This window comes from Selaginella moellendorffii, unplaced genomic scaffold, assembly GCF_000143415.4.
Source record: "Selaginella moellendorffii unplaced genomic scaffold, v1.0 SELMOscaffold_107, whole genome shotgun sequence".
NCBI classification, from domain to species: domain Eukaryota; kingdom Viridiplantae; phylum Streptophyta; class Lycopodiopsida; order Selaginellales; family Selaginellaceae; genus Selaginella; species Selaginella moellendorffii.
The window spans coordinates 308,048-327,735 of NW_003314368.1; the positions used below are offsets into that span (position 1 = coordinate 308,048).

General features: G+C 50.2%; 7 protein-coding genes across 8 annotated transcripts; 2 read left to right on the forward strand and 5 right to left on the reverse strand.

Moving 5' to 3' along the window:
- Positions 1-776: 776 nt before the first annotated feature.
- LOC9630982 (DNAJ protein JJJ1 homolog) lies at positions 777-2,617 on the reverse strand. The gene is made up of 2 exons (XM_002990301.2): positions 1,050-2,617; positions 777-977 (listed from the first exon to the last, which is right to left on the reverse strand). Exons 1-2 carry the CDS (start codon positions 2,579-2,581, stop codon positions 920-922), a joined length of 1,590 nt encoding a protein of 529 aa, XP_002990347.2. The 5' UTR covers positions 2,582-2,617; the 3' UTR covers positions 777-919.
- Positions 2,618-2,712: 95 nt separating this feature from the next.
- On the reverse strand, positions 2,713-6,828 carry LOC112342381. The gene is made up of 3 exons (XM_024664075.1): positions 4,548-6,828; positions 4,403-4,486; positions 2,713-4,343 (listed from the first exon to the last, which is right to left on the reverse strand). The coding sequence occupies exons 1-3, from the start codon at positions 6,441-6,443 to the stop codon at positions 2,901-2,903; spliced, it is 3,423 nt and encodes a 1,140-aa protein (XP_024519843.1). The 5' UTR covers positions 6,444-6,828; the 3' UTR covers positions 2,713-2,900.
- Positions 6,829-7,135: 307 nt separating this feature from the next.
- On the forward strand, positions 7,136-8,413 carry LOC112342394 (trihelix transcription factor ASIL2-like). The gene is made up of 2 exons (XM_024664134.1): positions 7,136-7,575; positions 7,987-8,413. Exons 1-2 carry the CDS (start codon positions 7,136-7,138, stop codon positions 8,411-8,413), a joined length of 867 nt encoding a protein of 288 aa, XP_024519902.1.
- A 135-nt stretch (positions 8,414-8,548) lies between these two features.
- Positions 8,549-10,950, reverse strand: LOC9631017 (bifunctional 3-dehydroquinate dehydratase/shikimate dehydrogenase, chloroplastic). Of its 2 annotated transcripts, none has more exons than XM_024664076.1 (11): positions 10,850-10,950; positions 10,480-10,780; positions 10,321-10,426; positions 10,005-10,226; positions 9,599-9,945; positions 9,483-9,546; positions 9,326-9,431; positions 9,119-9,253; positions 8,909-9,057; positions 8,692-8,854; positions 8,549-8,629 (listed from the first exon to the last, which is right to left on the reverse strand). In XM_024664076.1, exons 2-11 carry the CDS (start codon positions 10,737-10,739, stop codon positions 8,583-8,585), a joined length of 1,599 nt encoding a protein of 532 aa, XP_024519844.1. In that variant the 5' UTR covers positions 10,740-10,780; positions 10,850-10,950; the 3' UTR covers positions 8,549-8,582. The 2 variants fall into 2 exon arrangements, with proteins under 2 accessions (XP_024519844.1, XP_002990348.1); XM_002990302.2 differs by having other exon boundaries at positions 9,599-9,957.
- A 2,152-nt stretch (positions 10,951-13,102) lies between these two features.
- Positions 13,103-16,692, reverse strand: LOC9631019 (protein GFS12). Its single transcript, XM_002990304.2, has 10 exons — positions 16,662-16,692; positions 16,213-16,355; positions 16,116-16,147; positions 16,009-16,059; positions 14,168-15,949; positions 13,780-14,107; positions 13,494-13,712; positions 13,360-13,432; positions 13,248-13,299; positions 13,103-13,173 (listed from the first exon to the last, which is right to left on the reverse strand). Exons 1-10 carry the CDS (start codon positions 16,690-16,692, stop codon positions 13,167-13,169), a joined length of 2,718 nt encoding a protein of 905 aa, XP_002990350.2. The 3' UTR covers positions 13,103-13,166.
- A 509-nt stretch (positions 16,693-17,201) lies between these two features.
- LOC9631020 (lachrymatory-factor synthase) lies at positions 17,202-17,681 on the reverse strand. Its single transcript, XM_002990305.2, has one exon. It carries the CDS (start codon positions 17,679-17,681, stop codon positions 17,202-17,204), a length of 480 nt encoding a protein of 159 aa, XP_002990351.2.
- Positions 17,682-18,314: 633 nt separating this feature from the next.
- LOC112342403 (F-box protein At3g12350-like) lies at positions 18,315-19,661 on the forward strand. Its single transcript, XM_024664152.1, has 2 exons — positions 18,315-19,323; positions 19,391-19,661. Exons 1-2 carry the CDS (start codon positions 18,325-18,327, stop codon positions 19,637-19,639), a joined length of 1,248 nt encoding a protein of 415 aa, XP_024519920.1. The 5' UTR covers positions 18,315-18,324; the 3' UTR covers positions 19,640-19,661.
- Positions 19,662-19,688: the final 27 nt, after the last annotated feature.

The window sequence follows — 19,688 nt, forward strand, 5'->3', positions numbered from 1 at the left end:
AGCACCGATTCTTCTCATTTTTCTTCCTTTTGTCGTCCCTCACAGAAGAAAAGATAACAACACACATTGACTTATAGTTAGTCACCCTTGTTAAGGCATAACATCGGACTTCAAAACTCGACCCCATCGCTCGAGGAGTGCCCCTGCTCCAGAATGTCCTTTTCCCTCCAGCTTCTTCTCTTCTTTTCCTTTCTCGCCACCCTCTCCAATTCAGCTGATCCAGATCCACTCCAAGACTACTGCCTTCCAACTCAAGCGCAGCAGCACCAGTGCAAGAGCTCGCCTTCACCCAGTGACTTCGTCTCCAAAGTCCTGGGAAACGCTCCGCCTCCGCAGACCTGGAATGCCACTCTACTTTCCTCGGCAAACTTCCCAGCTCTCAACACCATGGGCCTCTCCTTCGGCAGAGCCGACCTGGGAGTCGGAGCCGTGATCCCACTGCACTACCACCCCCGAGCATCCGAGCTCATCTACATTGCGGAAGGAGAGGTGGAGGCCGGGTTTGTCGACTCGAACAACGTCCTGTTCGCGCAGACCCTCCAGCCGGGAGACGTGATGATCCTTCCCAAAGGCATGCTCCACTACCAATACAATCCTGGCAGCAGCAGAGCCACGGTGCTGGCCTCGTTCGATAGCCAGAGCCCCGGAATCGTCCCCGCTGGCCCCGGTGTGTTTGGCTCTGGGATGCGAGACGAAGTTATCGCGGCCTCCCTCGGGGGACTGGACCACGCCACGGTCGAAGCGCTGAAAGCTAAGTTCAAGCCTCGGTCTTGATATGTATAAGAGTCGTTCGCTTGGTGATTGATTCAAATAAGCAATCCTTCACTACAAAATTAGTTCGTCCATGGGAGAACATCAATCGTACCTATCTTTCCTCATTTTTACTTCTTCGCTCGTGTCTGCTTCATTCCCGCGATGTTTACTTTTGTTTAAGAGCGAAGTGTTTTGAGGATTCCACATGCTTGAACAGCAGATTCCTGCAAAACAATAAGAAATAAGCAAATCATCACTTTGTAAAAGCAAGGATTCAAAAAAGTTAAGCTATATACCTGGAATCGAAGTCTCTGCCACAAACTTCACAGGTACTCGAGGGGACTGCTGCTGCTGCCTTGCTCTTCCCGGACTTCCTCACCTCCTTCTGTTCTACTGGTTTCTTTCCTTTCTCCTTTCTCCTGTTCTTTTTCTTGGTCGACTTTGCTTCCTGTTGAGTTTCTCCGGAGTTGAGCTCCTCCATGACATTTGCCACGTCTTTTTCTTCCGCATTAGCCTCGGACTCGGCTTCTTTTCCCGACGTAGCTTTTCTCTTTGACCATTCATCCTTGTTCTGAACTGGCACTTCATCGACCACAATCGAGTCCGATTCATCAGACTCAATTGCTCGATCCGTGTTACCCCTGTTCCGGTGTGAATTCAGCATCGCCTCGAGTATGCTCGACTCTTCGTCATCGTCGGCATTGCTCTCGCTGCTCGTGTCTGCTCCAGGACTTTGAGGTGGCGTCTCGGCTTCGATAACTTCCACAACCTTCGGTTCTGCAACCACGGGCTCGTCATGCTCCTCTTCTTCATCGACCGACTGAGCCTTGGCACGGACCTTCTCATCCTCCTCCAGCAGCGTCTCCTTCAAAGCCGACGCCCTCTCGATATGCTTCTTCGACTTCTCATGGTTGTGCCATTGCTTCTCCGACTTAAAGTTCTTCTCGCACAGGATGCAGTAAAACTCCTGCCGCTCTCCACCCCGGCCCGCCTTCTGGTTCTCCTCCCACACGGAGTAATCCTCCTCCACCTTGGACCACTCTTGCTCCTCGTAGCTCTCCACTTTCTTCAACTTCTCCACCTCTTGCTGCTGGCGCCGGAGCTTCTTCTCCTTCTCCTTTTCCTCCGCCAATCTAAGCGCCTCAAGCTTCCACTCCATCACCCTCTTGTCCCTCTTCTTCACAAACGCAGCCAGCTGCCTCACCGCATCGTTAAACTCCCGCTGCTCCCTCTTCCGGATCTTCCTGTTCTCCTCCTCCATCAACCTTCTAACTTTCCTGTTTGGAGCCTCGGAGACGTCATACTCGTCGCACCAAGCGTAGTCCTTCACCGTCTTAAACCCCGACCAAAAACTATAGAAGGCCGAGACTTCGCTATGGCTGCTAGTCGGTCCACCAAAAGGAGGAGCTTCCCTCACACTGCCGGATCCAAACTTGCGATCAAACACCTGCTCCTGGACGGAAATCTTCCCAAACACTTCGCTGTACACCGCATAGAATCCATTCCGGGAGTCGCCATAGCCGGAGAAGGCCGAGGGCGAGAAATACGACCAGAGGTTGAATTCAAACTCGGAGAGCTCATCGCCGCTAGACAGGATCTCCGACCTGTGAGAATCGTACCATTTGCGCTCCAGCGGATCGCCAAGAACCTCCCACGCGCTGGAAATCGCCTGGAATCGCTCCGTCGCCTCGCCAGCTGAAATCCCGCTCTGCTGGATCTTGTCCGGGTGCCATCGCAGCGCCTCGCGGCGGTACGCCGACCGGATCTCCTCGGCGCTCGCACTGCGCTCCACGCCCAGCACCTCGTAGAGGCATTGCTTGCGCTCCATGGGCGCGGGCTAGAACCCTAACCCTAAACCCAGAGCTAAAAACTAACCCTACTTTTAGCCCTTCCTTTAAAATCTTTAACCCTTTAAAACACTTAAAATTTGCTCGATCCAACGGCCAGGAAGAGAGCCTAGGAGAAACAGAGAAACTCTCTTTTACTGGCAGTGGTAGCCTCACTTTTAGCCTTCCAGGAATTGGAGAAGCTGGAGAAAAAACACCATGGAACGAACCATCAGATGAGAGAAAGAAAAAAAAATCCATCTCAATGAAGGAGACGAGAAGAAAAAAGAAAGAAAAAGAGAGAAGCGGAAGAGCTCGGCTCTAGTCCCCAAGATGCTTACGCTCATCCTGAGGAGGACTAGACATACCTTTCGGCGTCTCGGGATTCTCTCCCGCATCTCCGGTACGAGGTGATGCTTCACGCGTCTCCAGATCTTCTCTGGAGATATCCTCGGCCTCTGGCAGAGTTTTGCCGCTGTCTTCCACTTCATCCCTGTGCTCGTGAGCGGTGACTTCTTTAACACCGGATTGTTCGTCTCTAGCTTTCAGTTCTATCCTGTTCTCGCGAGGCTCCACCGTCGACACTTTCGCTTCCAAGTCTTCCACAAGTTCCAAGGCCTCGTCTCTAGCTTCCAGTTTCTCGCGAGGCTCCATCGCCGACTCTTCCGCTTCCAAGTCTTCCACAGGTTCCAAAGCCTCGGCCAGTTCTATCCTGTTCTCGCGAGGCTCCACCGTTGACTCTTTCGCTTCCAAGTCTTCCACAGCCTCGTCTCTAGCTTCCAGTTCTATCCTGTTCTCGCGAGGCTCCACGGTCGACTCTTTCGCTTCCAAAGCCTCGTCGCCAGCTTGCAGTTCTATCCTGTTCTCGCGAGGCCCCACGGTCGACTCTTTCGCTTCCAAAGCCTCGTCGCCAGCTTGCAGTTCTATCCTGTTCTCGCGAGGCTCCACAGTCGACTCTTTCGCTTCCAAGTCTTCCACAGGCTCCAAAGCCTGGTCTCTAGCTTCCAGTTCTAGCCTCGCGATCACTTCTGTCGCTTCGACTTCACATTTCCTGTGTTCCAGAGACTCCAGAACTCCGTCAAGTTGGCAAGAATTGGTTCTACCTTCCAATTGCTCCACGGCTTCCAGTGGCGTCGTATCTTTTCCTTCTGTCCAGTCATCCTCGGCTTTTGCCAAAGTTTCTTCCACCTCAGAGACCACGCCTGTAGCTTCTTGTTCGATTTGTCGACGCAAGTCCTCCTCGTGCGCTTCGGAAACTTTCTGTAAAGTCTCGGCATCTTCCCCCACGTCGCCCTGTACTCCATCTTCATCTCCGTCGCTGCCACTGCTCGTTATGACGTTATAGTCGAGATGACGATCGTCTGAGCCTGGATTGTCCCTTCCTCTTTCCTCTGTGTTAGTTACGTTCTTCCTGTCGTCGTCCGCTACCTCTAGGCCTATAACTATATCGTTTGTCTTCTTCTCCCAAGAAAAATCCCCACCACCATTAATATCTGTCACCACCTTTAACGCTTCACCAGCTTCTTGTGATGCGGCAGTCTCTCCTCGAGTGTGTCTACCGTCTACCACACTCGGGTCGTCTCCTGTGCCATATTCTACACCACTTTCCTCTCGCTTCGCGGTTTCTGCAAAATCGCGGCTTGGATGGGCCTCTTCTTCGGATTGTAATAGAGAAACACATTCGAGCGGAAGTAAAAACGATCCCACCAGGGACTTCCGCAATCGATTTTCCTCTTGGGGTTTCCTGTAAAGCTTGAGAGCGTCCTGAAATGGTTGGCTCCATCAGTTTGAAAGGGCAGATATCCTGGTAGAGCGTACCATACCTCAAACGGACTTGAGAGAAAAGGAGGCTCGGATAAACCATGGCCATCAACTTCTCGGAGCAAATCCTCTCCTTCGGGATCAGCCTGAAAACATCAAAAGCTTTAACAAAAAGAACAATTTAGTGTCAATAAACCGCACTCTGACCTCTAAAACAAAATCATCGTCCAAGTCTGAGGCCATAGCAGGTTCATCAGCTTCTAGCTCCACATCTGGAGCTTCAATTTTCTCGTCCGTCATAAACTTCATGTACTCCTCGTAAGCTTCAGGCCCCGCGAGCTCCTTCGAGACGCTCAGTCTGGACATAATTTGCCGCATATCTTCGGTGAATCTTGCGTCTTTCAAGGAAAAGCTCTTGCCACCAGTTGGCTCTTCATACTTGTTTTCCGGAGATGCCTGCGAAGCGTGCTCGTCCAGAGGAGCTTGATCCTTGGGTTCTCGAAAGTGCTCCATAGTAGCAGCATTGTACCAGGGGTGTGAATATCCATCTTCTCGAACGAAACTTGCCGGATCTCGCATGAATCTACTAGGATGAGAATAGATCGATCCTCTCGAGCCATAGATCGAAGCTGGAAAATGCTCCAAAAATCCGCCGACACCATAATGGGGTGCAAACGGCGGAAAAAAACCGTTTTTCCAGTTCCAAGGCTCCTCCGCGCCATCTCTTCTTCGATAGGAACCACCTCGCCTTGAATAATCGTCAGGACGACCCGAGGACGAAGGCCCCCTGCGAGACCTCTCATCTGAGGAACGCTTGTAGTCCTCGTCTCTGTAATCCCTGTAATGATGAGAACGCTCGTCGCGCTCATACTTGTAGTATCTTTGCCGCCTCCTATAGTCGTCTTCATTAGAACGATCTCTGCTGCGGCTGCGTTCTCTATAATCTGAGTCATGCTTACGCTTGTCCTTTCGCGAACTATAATCATCTCCTGGCGACCTCCGTTCGCTATCCTTGGTCCTGCTCTCTTCTCTTGACAATACTCTGCTGCGTTCACTCTGAGTGTCCTTGCGTTCTCTCTCGCCATCCCTGTCCTTGCGTTCTCTCTCGCCATCCCTGTCCTTGCGTTCTCTCTCGCCATTCCTGTCCTTGCGTTCTCTCTCGCCATCCCTGTCCTTGCGTTCTCTCTCGCCATCGCTCCTCGGCTTCAACTTATCTTTGTCCTGCTTCACTTCATGTCGCTCTCGACCGTTTACTCTTCGTTCTTCTTCGTGCGCTCGGTGAGACCTCTCATCCTTGCTGGACTTGACCTCGTGGTTTCGCTCCCTGTTGCTTCTACGTTCTTGATCATCGTCACGACTTCTGTGTTTAGATTCTTTGTGATGGCCATCCTCTTCCTTGGATGGCCTCGTTTGATCTTCATTGTCCCTGGACTTCTTTCGACTGTCTTTGCTTTGGTCAGGGTCTGTGTGTTTAACGTCACTGTGGCTTCTCTTAGACCGCTCATCCTTGTGTTCTCGATGCTTTGCACCTCTATCTCTGTCTTTCCGGTCGTCACCATCGCGTTCTCTGTCTCTCTCCGGTTCGTCCCTATGATCTCGACAGTAATGGCGTTCTTCGTCCTCGGCGTTGTAACAGTATCTATCACTCTCCAAGTCCGTGAAATTCCTGTCTCCATCTCTGTCAGCCACGCTATGCTTTTTCTCCTTGGACTTTTTGTGCCGAGGCCCAGAATCGCTACTTCGACCATGATCAGACTTACGGTCCTTTTTCTCGCAGGACACCAGAACTTTCTCAGGAGCACTTACCACAACCCCTTCATTCTCACCAGACCTCGTCTTCTTGGTAGAATGGCTCGAGTGTTGAGCAGCAGCCACATCAGAGCTATGCTTCCTCTTGTGAGAACTGTGGCCACGCTTGGCCTCGTCCCTCTCTTTCTCCTTCTCGCCACTGTCCCTGCGCTTGCTGCTACTAGATTTCCTTCTCGCTACAGTACCCGAGCCCACAGAATCGTCTTCCTCTCCCTCCTGCTCCTCTTCCAGCTCCTCTTCCGCGTCCCTTCTGTGGCGGTGCGAGCGATGGCGGGCCTTGCCGGACGGCGCCATAGCTCGAGAGACTCTACCCTAGGAGAATGCAAGCAGCGGGAGGCAGTGGCGCCTGGAGATCCAAGGCGCTCGAGCTAGACGATACCTGGCGATGATCATCGCGGCGCTGGGCTGCGCGTCGGCGCTCGTCCTCTAATCGCAGACTTAGGTTTGGAGCAAAATATTTTTTCCGGGAGAGGAATATACACGCGAATATTTTCGTTAGGGATATAGCCGGTGGCGCGACCGGCGGCCACGCTTGTGAGTCTCCGCCGGCCGACGGGCGACGGCTCCTTCCGGTCTCCGCCCGTCCATTCGAAAACGACAGCACAAAGACACCGGCATTGCCGTCGGATGGGGACATCCAACGGCCACGATCGCCCCCTCGATGGAGTGGCTACTCTACCACCGAGAATCAAATGTGTGCAAACACCACACCACACCTCTCCCATCCCACTTCCTCCCAAAGAGAGAAAAAACTCTTTTTTTTTTCTCTCTTTCTCCTCCATCGCTCCTCCATCGCGCACCGATGCGATGCGTCGTCTCCATGGTCTGATTAAAACCCATCCCTTCCGTCACTCGAGAGCACCGCTGTAGCATCACTGACTGCTTCCCATGATCGCAGTGAAGATTCTCCCTGTAGCAGCGACGAGCAATCCGTCAAGGTCGGAGTTTTCGTGAGAGCACTGGATCCATACCCCAATTCGCCGAGCATGGAGCAGCAGCCTGATCTTCCAGCGACCAGAGAGATCGACCCAGCAGCGACGACGACGACGACGACGACGATGGCGATCTCATCACCGCCACTTCCACCACCATCGCTAGCAGCGCCGGGAAGAAGCCCATCACTGGCAGCCACCACCAAGGTGAGCAACTGCAAGGAGAACGATGAGCCGAGTGTTAGAAAGGACAGGGAGGAGTGGAGCGAGGCGGCCATATCGACGCTCATAGATGCTTACACTGCCAAGTATGGCCAATTGAACGGCAAGGGGCTGCGGAGCAAGGACTGGGCCGAGGTCGTGGACACAGTCAACAGCAACCAAAAGTCGGCTAAGACGGTGGAGCATTGCCGGAACAAAATGGACACGCTTACCAAGCGCTACAAGTCGGAGAAGAAGAACAAGCTGTCCGGAGCCGAGAGCTCCTGGCCGTGGTATGACAAGATGGAGATCATACGGGGCTGCTCTCCGGGAAAATCTGTCACTGCTGCCGCCGCTGCTGCTGCTGCTGCTGCGGCCGCTGCCGCCGCTGCTGCCTCGGCAAGTAACAGCAACATCAGCAAAGCTTTTGTGGGAGTTATTCCTCCTGGAAAGGAGAGGATTAGAAACAAGAGAGGGAAGAAAGTAATCCTGAGCAACAGCGAAGACGCGTCAGTCCAGAGCCAGAGCGAGAAAAACAAGGAAGGTACTTACCCGCCGGTAAAGCCAGTGGTCGTAGTAGCACCATCGCCAGGAGGAGGAATACCAGCACCAGCAGCTCCGCCACCACCACCACCGAGTTTAAGCTTTAGCAAAGTTGATGGACCCGGTTTCAAGCCTGAAATACCGACTGCCCCGTATGCCAGGATGGATTCATCCACTGCTCACCCAAACTTTCACATCCCGGCAGCCATTCCTGCTTGGCATAACTCTCCAGGAGCGGCACCACCACCACCACCACCAGCGGTAACATTTCCTCAAGTAGCGGCGGCGGCGGCAGCGGCAGCGGCAGCAGCTGCTAGAGAACAGCAAGCCACTGGTAACAGCTTGGACGGAGGAATAAGCACTGACCACCTCTCGAGAAGTATTCTGGAGCTAGCAGGAAGCATGAGGAGCTCGGCGGGGAACTTAGCCAGCAGCATAAACGGGTTTACGGAAGTGTACGCCAGAATCGAGATTGCCAAGATGGAAATGCTGAAGGAGCTGGAGCTGAAACGGATGCAAGTACAGCTTGAGACTGCCGAGATTCTTAGCCGCAAGAGGAAGCGGGACAGTTCTTCCGATCCTGAGTAATAGTATGTATATGTAAGAAAGATATATAGGCTGCCGCTGTGAGTTTTTGTAATGAAATTTTCCTCACAGGAAATAAAAAAACCAGTGATCTGTTTCGATTTTCAAGACGTTCAGGTACCTGGCGGACGAGCAATCTCTCATCAAATTATACCAAAAAACCTTTCTCGATTTAAGGTGCCATCTTGGCGACAATCTCTCTCATCACTGACTTTGGAGCTGCACAACATGATTCAGTGGATCAACTCAAGTACGAAACAAACTGGAAAGAAGAAAACTACCTGGCTGGCCGGTAAAAAGTTCAAACTGCCCAATTGCTTGTCGTATAAACATTTCCAAGCCGCTTACGACGACTGCACCGGATTCTTTAGCTTCTCGCAGCAGCCTGGTCTCAAGAGGCGTGTAAACCGCATCAAAAACCACACTATATCCTTTGAGAGCGGCCTGATCAGGAGAAGAGAGGTAAGCACGCGATGTAAGAATCTAGTCTGGCCATGCCTTTGGTATCGGAGTGTCTTGAACGTTTGGCTGCATACCAACCGAGGTCGAATTCGCTAGTATCATGCCATTTTCCGGCTGAAAACTGCTCAACGTTTCCAATGAAATGGCTTCTGCTCCAACTGATTCAGCAAGCACCTTTGCCCTCTCTTATCACAGACCAAAACGAAGTCAGCAAGCAGGAGTTCCACGACGGAATCATTAAAGTACCAAAATTCCGATTCGCAATCACAACTCTGGCCCCTCTGTGCTTCGCTCCAAAAGCAAGAGCCTTCCCAGCACCCCCGGCTCCGATAACTACGCAAAGCTTGCCAGAAAGCGGCTGGCTACCGTGGTATCCACTTTCTTCCCTTTCCAATCAACAAGGCAGGACAAGACAATCAGAACCGCGCCATCAAACTCAAAATTCAACAATACCTCGAACACCGTCTTCTATAGCAGAAATGGCAGCTTCACAGTCTGTGTTGTAGCCAACAAATTTGCCATCTGCCCTTCTAATGATTGTGTTGACTGCTCCAATGGCCTGCATGCTTTCAAATCAATATAAAAAAACACGAAGACTGAGTTTCAAAACCTTTGCGGAAGATTCAACCTCATCACAGCATTTCAAAGCATCTTCCTTGAATGGGATCGTAACACTAGAAACAAAAAGATGAGAAGAAAAAAAGATGGTCCGGGAATGTCAAGTACCTGAAGCCACCGAAATCTGGCGCGGAGTACACCGACAGAAATTCAGCAAGGTTGTCCACCAAAAATGGAAGATAAACAGCATTGTATCCGATCGCTTCAAAAGCTGGATTGTGAAGATATGGACCTTTGCTGTGACCAACGGGGTTGCCTATGATTCCATAGACACGAGTATCACAGTCCATCTCACGCAGCCGATAGGTTCGAACGAGATCAGTCAGCGTTGGCTGGCCAGGAGCCGATTCTTTGCCAGAAGAAAGCGTACCGAATGTCAAAAAGCCTCCAAACTTTGGTGACAGCAACCTGCTTATGAGACCCTTCTGTCCCATAACGAGCGCAATCGTTGGGACCTTCAAAGAAAGCTAGCTTAACAAGCAGGATTTCTTTCGCTGGAACTTTGAAGACTTACCTGCGTATGAGCCAGCACCCGAAACACATTCGCGGAATCCACCACGTTGTTTGCAGTAGTGACAAACTTGATTATATCGGCACCAGTGGCTTGCATCCTTGCGACAAGACGTCCAATCTCCTCGGAGGAAGGAGTGGTGTGATAGTTGTGGTTGGAGACTATAATTCTGGTGCTGGACGAGCTCCGCTTGGAACTTTGGCTGGCTATGAAATCCTCGGCCACCTGGAAGAACAAAAAACTATCTTAGAAACATTCTACGTTGTTACAAAAGAGAAGGACAAAACAACTATCTTCTACGTTAGAAGCTTAAAATCACCTGGAGCTCGACGTCGATGAAATCGGCTTGTAGCTCGATTGCCAGGCTCAATGCAGCCACTCGCGCAGCCTCATCGCCTTCGTACAAACCTCCTTCCCAATTCGGCCTGTAGATCTGAGAGCATTCGTGATTTCCACAGGAAAATATAAATTCTCTCACCTATAGGTGATAATCACCGGCAAGACCCTGCCCTCGATCAATCGCGGCAAATCCACCCTCGGCTGGAAGCTGTTGATGTAATCCACTCGCAATTCCACCACATCGGCCCCGGATGCCTTCGCAGCCTTGATCTGATGCAGCATTTCTTCCACGGACTCGGCGACGAGCGGCGCGCAGAGCATCGTCCCATTTTGTGGAGGCGACATCGCTAGATCAGAGATCCTCGTCGTCGCCAATCCTCCTCCAGACAGATAATCCATAAACCCTAAGAGGACGGACTTTGAGCCGCCATTTCGCTACTCTGGTCAAGAACAAAGAATATGTTTGTTAGCTCTTTCGATTGGAATTCTTTACTACAAAGCAAACATACCTCTTTCTCCTTCCTAGAAAGGATTGTTTCCAAAACTTACAAAGAAGATGAGAGCTTCCAACTTACAGAATGGACACCAAAGTCGAAGATAGCGTTCTCTCTAAACACAGATCTTCAAGTGACCGTCCTCGGTGCCGATGACAAATTGGCGTGAAAATGGCAGCACGCTGATGGTGTGAATCGTTGACAGATTTCTGCCACTGCGATCCGGAAGATAGACTTTTCTAGGCGTTATTTTTTGACTGGAATGACCCTGAAAGAGAACATAGCTTAAAAAAAAAACCATTCGAATACAAAAACCTTTACCAGTTTCGAGAACGAGGAAACTCCAATCTTGTTTCCAGCAGCTGAGAGTATGTTGCCTCCCCACAAAGCGAAGCTCGCCACTGCGTCTCTGTGGCCTTGAAACGTCTGTAGCTGAAGGGGCCAGCTTCTGGAAACACGAAGCACGGAAACTCGAGTAACTCACAGCAATAAAAGAAAGCACAAAGAACTCACTTCCGGAGATCCCATACTGATAGTGTTTTATCCAAGGAGCTAGAAACGAGATAATACTCCTCCAGGGGCGCAAGCTAGAATGAAACTCCATGAGAAAGATACGAAAGAAGAAAGTACGTTACTTACGTTTGTGATTTCAGCTCCATGAGCTCGCCAGCTTCCAATCACACTTCCACTTCTGGCATCAAGAATACTGCAATGTCCAGAATTGAAACCGACGCCTATCCAAGAAGAGAAACACTTCGATTTCTCTTCAGGGGCTTCTCGAGACGAAGATGTCACCGACGAGACGAACGAAGAAACTGAGGTTTCTGATGAAGTTTCACAGCGCCAGGAAAACAGCTGGCGACTTGTAACAGGATCTACAAACCTGCAAATCGGGAAAACAAGAAACGATGTCCGAAGCTCGTCAAAATTTTCAAGCTCACCTGAGATGGCCATTAGTCGTTCCAATCGCAAGCTTCGTCTCTGCCTCCATGAAATGCATGAAGGTGTAAGCATTTCCAGCCGATAGTGTCCCATTCGTCAAGCTCATATCAGCAACTTCACTCTGTCTCAAAGAACCGGAGATTGAAGTTTCATCCAGCAGGGCCAAACGTTTTCCTGTTTCGGAATTCCAGATGTGAAGCATACCATCACACGAGCCAACTCTTTCGAATCCTTGAAAGACACATATATCGTTCACGGCCTGGAAACAAAGAAGTCAGCATCGCTAAGTTTTCAGCTGCTATTTACCTCTTCGTGACCAGAATACTCCGTGATACATTCTACAGATGAGAGGTCCCACTTTCGAGCGACAGATCTTCCACGTAAACCACCAGCCGAAAAAATCACAGTCTCGTCGCCTCCAAGTCGTGAGACTTTTACAGTGCCACTATGAGCACGCCAGGAATGTGCGACGATCCCATTTAGCTTCCATGACTGCTCGTCTTTCGTACCGGCGTGCGCCACTCCAATTCTACTCTTGTTGTTTGACTCGGCACCACCACGAGTTTCGTCATGAGTCGGCACCCAGAACCATGGCTCCTCGTTTGGTTTCACGACTAATTCTTGATCGTGGTTGCGAGAAGTAAAAGAGCCCGTCCACTTTGCAGCCTGGGATTGCGGAATAGACCATCCTACACCATTGAGTAGGAGGTTGGCAGGACTAAAGCTTCCAGTGTTTGAAGACTCTTCTACGGGCAAAGCTTCTGTAGAATGAGTGAACTGTCTGCTAGTGTCTGTCCACTGCAACAAAACTCCCACAATAAACTTACGACGGAGCCAACTCAAACTGCATACCTTCCAATCATATTTCTTTGCAAGGCTTTGTTCCAGAACAAGCCATGTCGGGAAAGACTGACGAACTCTCTCAATTCCCAAGAGTGATGCCAATTCAGAATACAACAAATATCTGAACGACATCAGTTATGTCAGTAAGGAAGAACCAAAAGAGAAAAAAACATACGCAAGGTCCAGTTCCTCGGAAATGTTGCTGTACGCAAGGGCATGAAAGAACTCTTTGAATTGCGGCATGACGTGTAGAAAAGTAAGCTCTGGTCCACTTCGTCTACAAGCGGCTAAAATACTTTTTGCTGCGGACTGCAAAAAGGAAAAAAAAAAAAAAAGTGACACCAACAAAACAAAAGGTTTGAACAACCTGACGAAAGCGATGTGGCAAATTCTTTTGCTGGAAAATTTTGTAGAGGAAATTGTTAGGTTCCTGCACAAGAAATCGATAAACGCAAGCTTGGAGTAAATCTTAGGTACCTGCAATAACTCTCTCGATACGGAAACTGGATTCAATAGCAATACGAGACGACTTAACACGGTCAAGGCATCAGCCGCTGCCAATAAACGCCAGCTTTGTGTTGGTGCAGTCTTATGTGTTAATGGCTCAATACTGAGCATGAGAACGTACTTCAAAGGTGGAAGCCAATGCTTGATAATTGCCTCTGGTCCAAATTTCTCGCCTGAAACAGCATAATTCAAAACGAAGAAGAATGTAAAACAAAAGAAAGTGCCTGACTGACCGATTTCTACAAGAGAATCAACTCCATGCACAGTGATGTCACGTCCCAATGACTGCAAGAGTGGCCGAATTGTCTAGGAAACAAAAGAACTACGTTAATGAGTTTCTGACCAATTCAACAGTTAATCCTTTTACCTGGTTCAGTGTGACTGGCAATCCCAACTCTTGGCAAGTTTCCACCAAAACAAGTGATGCTGCACTCGCTTGCTGGCTTTCGGGCGAACGTAGAACACTGAGCACTATAAGCGAGTGGAAGTGCTGCAAATACACGTGTGTACCAAGGAGTCGTCTCAAGTTTCTGATGAATGAAGATCCAAGTAATCCAGCTTTCAACTGAGCATCAGCATCGTTTTCCTGCAAAAAACAATACAAGAAATAAATAATCTGATGCCATAGATTTATGCCATCAGTTCAGACTTACTTGCAAAATGCTTTGCACGACTGGCAAAAGTAGACGCCTTGAAGCCTGTTGCTTGAGAACTTGAAGCAAAGATTTCAGCAGGATAATTACTGCCATAGGATCGAGATCATTGTAAGGATGGGCGATGACAGACAAACAAGCCGGTGCACAAAGCTCGGAAGCAACTGGTCCCATGAGAGCAAACGCAGACTGTTGAGCCATTTTCGCTGCATAGAACAGGCGGTCGTGGTTGCTGGCTAGAAAATGAAACGAAGAAAGGAATGTGTAAGCTGACCGAACTACCGGAGGGAAAAACGGTGACTCTAGCAACTTCTCAGCGCTTGGCCGTCTAGAAAAGAAACAAATGCCCGTTAGATGAGCTGACAAAAAAATCAAAAAGGAAATCTACCTCTTGATGTCCGCGGCGAGAGTTGTTTCCACGACAATACGAACGTGAGGTGGAAGCTGATTTAGAGTTCCTGGAAGTGATTTCCTTTCCAGCCAAACTGCAGCACTGGTTGAATCAAAGAGCGGCTTTTGAAGAAAAATCTCTGCAACCAAGCATCCGATGCCGAATATGTCAGCAGCCTCGCTCTCCCGGATCGGCCTTAACACCGAAACTTCACGTTGCCATGCAACTAGTCTCTGATAAGATACGTTCTCGTCGTCGACGTCATCGTCCTGCTCGAAATGGAGCTTCTGGAAAAGCTCACCCCAGAGTTTCTCGTCGGACTCTGCGACGTTTCGCAATATCGCCTCGCAGGCGTTTGATGCAACTGGAGGATGATCCGAGTTTGTAGAATTGTGTCCATCCGGATCGGGCACTGGTACACCATACCATGGAGACAAACTCCTTCCAGAACTGCAAAAGGACGCTGACTCCTCGAGCTGTTCCAAGAGGTTTTTCTTGGAGCTGGAAGTCATTCGCATAGGATGCGGCTTCGAAAACAGCTGCCGTCGTCCTGATGATCTCGGCATGCTCGGTGCTGTAGTTGAAAGCGTAACATTCTTCGCCAGAACAGCAGCTTCACCCGACAACTTATAACCAAAAGTGAGATCAATCCACTCGTGGAGCTGCCTCGAAACACGGTCACTCTCTAAAGCAGAACGGTGTAAACGGATAAAGTCCTCGGGATCTTCAGCCCAGCTTGGAACAGCAAGATCACCCATACCATGGTGTATCGACCGGAAAACTTCTGGATCACTGTAAAATTCTGGAATGCACTCGTCCGGCGTCCAGTGGTACAGCCTTTGCATGTTCACTGGGTACTCGTTCGGCTCGTACACTGAGCGCACAACTCGACGAAGTACCAGCAGCGGAAGCCTTCTAGCTTTGTAGATGCAGACCGCGAGCTCCGAAAGGCACTCGTCCGAGACGTGGTGTGGAATCTCGGCGGTGGCGTACGTAAAGTCGAGCTGCTCGTCCCCTTTGGCTAAGCGCCATTTGCTCTTCGTCAAGTCACGCCAGCCAGTGTCATTCTCTTGGTCGGGTTTTGCTGTGAAGTCTATCACCCACGGCATGACCGTATGAAAGCACCTGTCCCCCCATCTTCTTCCGGCCAGCCTGTTGAGAAGTAGAAGATAGTCGAAGTTGCTAAGCTCTCCCCGGAACCACTTCTTAAACTGGCTTCTCCACTCGAGCTCGTCTTCAACTAGAGAAGTCTCCGTTGTTGGATTAAATACTTCACGACGTATAGAGGTCGTAGCGAATCCTGTAAGCCAACACCACATACTGCTCGTGATGAGCACGCTGGATGGAGTTATGTTTCCGTGAAAAACTTCCAGCTTGTGGCAATGAGCCAAACCGGCGATGATCTGATATAGAAAGAACCGCAGCTGCCAGTCATCTCCCAAGGCACCCGGGCTAAAATGTAAGAGCGAACGCAGCGTATATGGGGCTGGCGGAAAAACTAGATATAATGTCTCGTTCCCCAGGAACGCACCTGTGAGCGGCGCTATGCACGGATGACTACTGCCAAGACAAAGCTGGAGTAATCGCTGTTGATAATCTCCATCCCCTTCCCTTTCCTCTACAGCACTATTGCTCCTACTAAGATCCTTCAAACCACTTGAGAAAAACCTGGTTTTTTCGAGTGCCAATACGAGAGCTTCGAAGGACGCGTCTTCCAGAGTTGCATCTCTGTGTAGAACTTTCAGGAATTTGGAGAATGCTGCTAGAGGAGCTGAATCCCTGAGAGCGAAAAAGAGAAAAAAAATTAGTCATGGCTTATAAAGTATAGCTTCTGTTACCCGGGAGGAAGAGCAATAACACGCAAAACAAGTTCCATTTTTGAATCTCCCCTGGCAGAAATCGAAGAGGTTTCAGCAACAAAAGTCACGAAATCTCTACAGCATACCATTTTTTCCGATCCAAAGTCGCTGTATCCACCTGAGATTTCCACCACCAAACGAGCTCTATCAATCGATCGATCAATCAAAGCTCTAGTTAATTACCTCGCAGAACAAATGCGCCCCAAACGGATACGGCGATCGAAAGAGGCCATGAGAAACGACCACATTCTTCGAGAAATCACGCTCCACGGCAGCGCGCAGCTCATCCAAGGACGCCGCGGCTCTCTTCTCCGCCATGATAAACCCTAGAACAGCCAAGGAGCCCTAAAAACAGAGTGACGTTTTATCAAAATTTAAGCGGCATATTTAAAACTGGAGAATATTCTCTTTTAAATCTGTTTTATGTCAGCCATTTTTAAATCTTTCCTAGGGCCATGGAATGGAGCTACGCTTTATTGGAGGAAAAGAGGTGGAAGAAAGGATGTGGATTGGTCAGATCGCTCAAGAAGCTACTTGGCGGGCTGCTGAGCTGCGTGATTGGCTGCGCCTCCCAGCTCATAACAGAGATCCTAGAAGATTCGTGCGGCAGTGCTTGTGTCTTGTGCGCTGACCTCCGTTGACCAATCGCCCCATGGCAGTCATCGGCGGTCAAAAGTAATGGTTGTGGTTGAATTTATAATACAAAGTGATGTGTGCTTGAGCAGGGCACTATTTTACCTCACACTCCTATATGGTCCCTTTCATTGATCTTGTTATTGTTTGCACGGGCTCTCATATAATAGGTTATCATGCTCAGCTAATGTGCATATAATTTTAGTTTAGCAACTTTGGAATTTTATATGGCTGTGTATCTTTATTTCTATTACCCATTAATGTTGGTGACATCTGCTGGAATGTCCACTACATCAGTATGTTGTTAGTGTTGTTCGCACCCACAACACATAGTGATGAAGCATGAAACTCGTGGTTACACTATCGTATGTTGGATTGCCCTCTCAAAAATTCCAATTCTCACTTTGAAAGGTCATCCAGGGGAAAATCCACCCGACAATTATTGACTCCAGCTCCTTCTATACTATAGTAGCAAGGATATCGATCGATCAATATCCAGCATGATATTATCTTTGTAACATTTTGGGAGCTCACGTTGATTAGTAAGATCGCGCGGCAGCCTCGAGATAGCCAATGTAGGTGAATAGAACACTCGTGAGGCGGCCGATAACCTTTTCCTGGGACGCTCCCTCCATGGGGCTCAGCTCAAACGACCACTCCACGGTGTTATGCCCGTCCGGCCCTCCCAAAACTCTCATGGTGGCGACGTAGTCCTCCATTCCCAAGTTGGACTCTATCAGCGCATAGGAGATGGTGTGGCTGGATTCGTCCATGGTCAGGAGCTTCTCCTTGGCCCACGATTTGCGACCGTCGCATCCGGTGGACGAGCCCTCGACGTAGCGGACGCTGCCGGGCGCGCGGGGGTGATCGCCCGCGATCCAGCGGCAGACATGGAGGGCTGGGATCCACTGGTGGAGATTGCAGTAGTCGGAAGCGACGGCCCACAGGCGCTCGATTGGAGCGGAGACGACCTTGCGAGTGCTGCCGCGCCACTTGTAACGAGAGCTTGAAGAAGACATGATTCTTACAAGAACTCCACAGAGAGAGAGAGAGAGAGAGAGAGGGAGAGAGAGAGAGCGAGAGAGCGAGCGAGCGCTTGAGAGAAGGAAAACGCAGAGCTCTAATGCTATGGAGGAGCTTGGGAGGAGCTTTGCGGGAGTGAAAAGAATTAAATAGTCGATGGATGATCGATTCATCGACCCCTCCCCTCTGAGATCTAGCGAAGCCCAAGTTTAGGGAGTTTCAGAACTCATACACGTGGACGGCCGCGATGTGGCCAGGGGAAATTTGTTTTTAAACCGGGTGTGGCGCGATTCACGGCGCGCGAATCTTTGGAGGGGCATTTTCTCAGTCCCGTGTTTGTGACAACTACTCAAGCAACTTTGAAGCACTATGGAGAAGTCGGACTCCTTTGGATTCCATTCCAGTAAGGCCAAAGGGCTTTTTGTCAAGAGCCATATACGATCGAGTTTTTTACTCGCACGGTAAATCATGGCACATGAGCCAACCAGTTCTTTAGCTTTAGGTTTACAGGGCTAAATTAGGTCAAAAAACATCCAGCCACACCTTTTCTTGCCGCATATTTTATAATGGCATATTCGGCGAAAGGATATTCTATGAGAATTCCAGGATTTTAGGGTTCGTCCATTTTTGCGGGATCCAATGCAGGGATTCCTCGACCAGGCAGACGACGGTGTCCTGTGCGCGATCTTCTCCTTCCTCTCTCCGCGCGACATTGCGAGCTGTGCCGCCGTGTGCCGGCGATTGCAGCGCCTCTGCCGCGACGATACGGATCTCTGGCTCGCGCTCTGCCACCGGCGCTGGGCCGGATTCACGAGCTTGAGGGATTGGAGCAGGAGCGTGCTGGGCGACGATGGCGAGCTAGGGTTTATGCGCTACAGAGGTTTGTACAAGCTCCTGGCGAAATGGGGGAGCTTGATTGGCTTCTGGCGGGGTGTCAATGGGAATAGGTCGCAGATTCTGGGATTTGAGTGGCGCAGGAACTCGATTCATGGGTTTCGGATCGTTCCGGCGAGCAGGGGAAGCTATCAAGTGCGAAGAATTCCATTTCTGTGGCTGGGAGCTGCCGCGAATGGGAAGGAGATTTGCGTCATGAATCCAGCGCTGGATCGGGATTACGGCTGCTGCAGGTGTCACGCATCGAAGGATTATCCAGGTAGCTCCAGGGATGATCATGGCTCTTCCAGCAGCGAAAGGATTGGCGATCTCTTCGCGGGGATGGACTCCGAGTGGGATGTGGAGGATTTATCTCGACTCGGGCTGGTTCTCGTCGACGTCCACTTTGCCGGGAAGAATCACATCGTCTTGGAGGAGCTGAATTGCCAGAGGCAAGTAACGAGGATGAAGATCTCCCTGGCCGAGGCGGTGGCGAGTGCCTCGTTTGGATTCAGCGAGAACTTGGAGATCACGACGAGGAGCTATGGCAAGAGTCCTCCCGGGAGCTTTCCTTTCGAGATGTATCGCTTCCTCACGAGCAAAGTGACGAGCCCCGGAAGCGATAGAGCGGCCAGGAAGCAGTGGAAGAGAGACAAGGAGCGAGCCGAGAGCCGAGGAAGGCTATGGTGGCTGGAGCAATTGCATTTTGTCAAGGTGGTGGAATCCTCTCCAACGAAATCGAGGCCATTCCAAGGATTGTGGAAGGTAATCAAGATCTCTCTTTCTTTCTCTAGATCGCTCAAGGTTTTTTGTTTTCTCGATCCTCTTCCAGGGGTTGTGTCGATGCGAAGCTTTGGATTTCTTGCTCGTCGCCTACGACGACGATCGAGGCGCGATCACCTCCAGGCAAGTTGGCGAGTCCTCGTCAATTCGATCTTCGTGGATGAATCTCTCGGCCAGAAATTTCCAGCAGATTGATCTCGAGACAATGGCATTTCGATTGCGTTTGCCGGACACGAATCTCTCCACCGATTTTAGACCGCTCGCCTCGTCCGGGAACTTACTGGACGTTGTCAGCTGAGAGTCCCGGGGAGAGATCTCGAACCCGCGATCTCTCTAGTTTTGTACAC

What these genes read in the sequence shown, in the direction of transcription:
- LOC9631020 (XM_002990305.2), bottom strand. Translation starts at nt 17,681, where the DNA reads ATGTCTTCTTCAAGCTCTCGTTACAAGTGGCGCGGCAGCACTCGCAAG.
- LOC9631019 (XM_002990304.2), bottom strand. Translation starts at nt 16,692, where the DNA reads ATGACTGCCATGGGGCGATTGGTCAACGGAG. An exon ending in TCGTGCAAAGCATTTTGCAA is followed by an intron (nt 13,713 to 13,779) that starts GTAAGTCTGAAC and finishes TGTTTTTTGCAG; the next exon opens with GAAAACGATGCTGATGCTCA. An exon ending in TGCCAGTCACACTGAACCAG is followed by an intron (nt 13,433 to 13,493) that starts GTAAAAGGATTA and finishes TTTGTTTCCTAG; the next exon opens with ACAATTCGGCCACTCTTGCA.
- LOC112342403 (XM_024664152.1), top strand. Translation starts at nt 18,325, where the DNA reads ATGCAGGGATTCCTCGACCAGGCAGACGACGGTGTCCTGTGCGCGATC. An exon ending in CATTCCAAGGATTGTGGAAG is followed by an intron (nt 19,324 to 19,390) that starts GTAATCAAGATC and finishes ATCCTCTTCCAG; the next exon opens with GGGTTGTGTCGATGCGAAGC.
- LOC9631017 (XM_002990302.2), bottom strand. Translation starts at nt 10,739, where the DNA reads ATGGATTATCTGTCTGGAGGAGGATTGGCGACGACGAGGATCTCTGAT. An exon ending in TCATCGACGTCGAGCTCCAG is followed by an intron (nt 10,227 to 10,320) that starts GTGATTTTAAGC and finishes TTGTTCTTCCAG; the next exon opens with GTGGCCGAGGATTTCATAGC. An exon ending in AGGTTGAATCTTCCGCAAAG is followed by an intron (nt 9,432 to 9,482) that starts GTTTTGAAACTC and finishes GAAAGCATGCAG; the next exon opens with GCCATTGGAGCAGTCAACAC.
- LOC112342381 (XM_024664075.1), bottom strand. Translation starts at nt 6,443, where the DNA reads ATGGCGCCGTCCGGCAAGGCCCGCCATCGCTCGCACCGCCACAGAAGG. An exon ending in ACGATGATTTTGTTTTAGAG is followed by an intron (nt 4,487 to 4,547) that starts GTCAGAGTGCGG and finishes TGATGTTTTCAG; the next exon opens with GCTGATCCCGAAGGAGAGGA. An exon ending in TTCTCTCAAGTCCGTTTGAG is followed by an intron (nt 4,344 to 4,402) that starts GTATGGTACGCT and finishes CAACCATTTCAG; the next exon opens with GACGCTCTCAAGCTTTACAG.
- LOC9630982 (XM_002990301.2), bottom strand. Translation starts at nt 2,581, where the DNA reads ATGGAGCGCAAGCAATGCCTCTACGAGGTGCTGGGCGTGGAGCGCAGT. An exon ending in GGCAGAGACTTCGATTCCAG is followed by an intron (nt 978 to 1,049) that starts GTATATAGCTTA and finishes ATTGTTTTGCAG; the next exon opens with GAATCTGCTGTTCAAGCATG.
- LOC112342394 (XM_024664134.1), top strand. Translation starts at nt 7,136, where the DNA reads ATGGAGCAGCAGCCTGATCTTCCAGCGACCAGAGAGATCGACCCAGCA. An exon ending in GCCGAGAGCTCCTGGCCGTG is followed by an intron (nt 7,576 to 7,986) that starts GTATGACAAGAT and finishes CCCGTATGCCAG; the next exon opens with GATGGATTCATCCACTGCTC.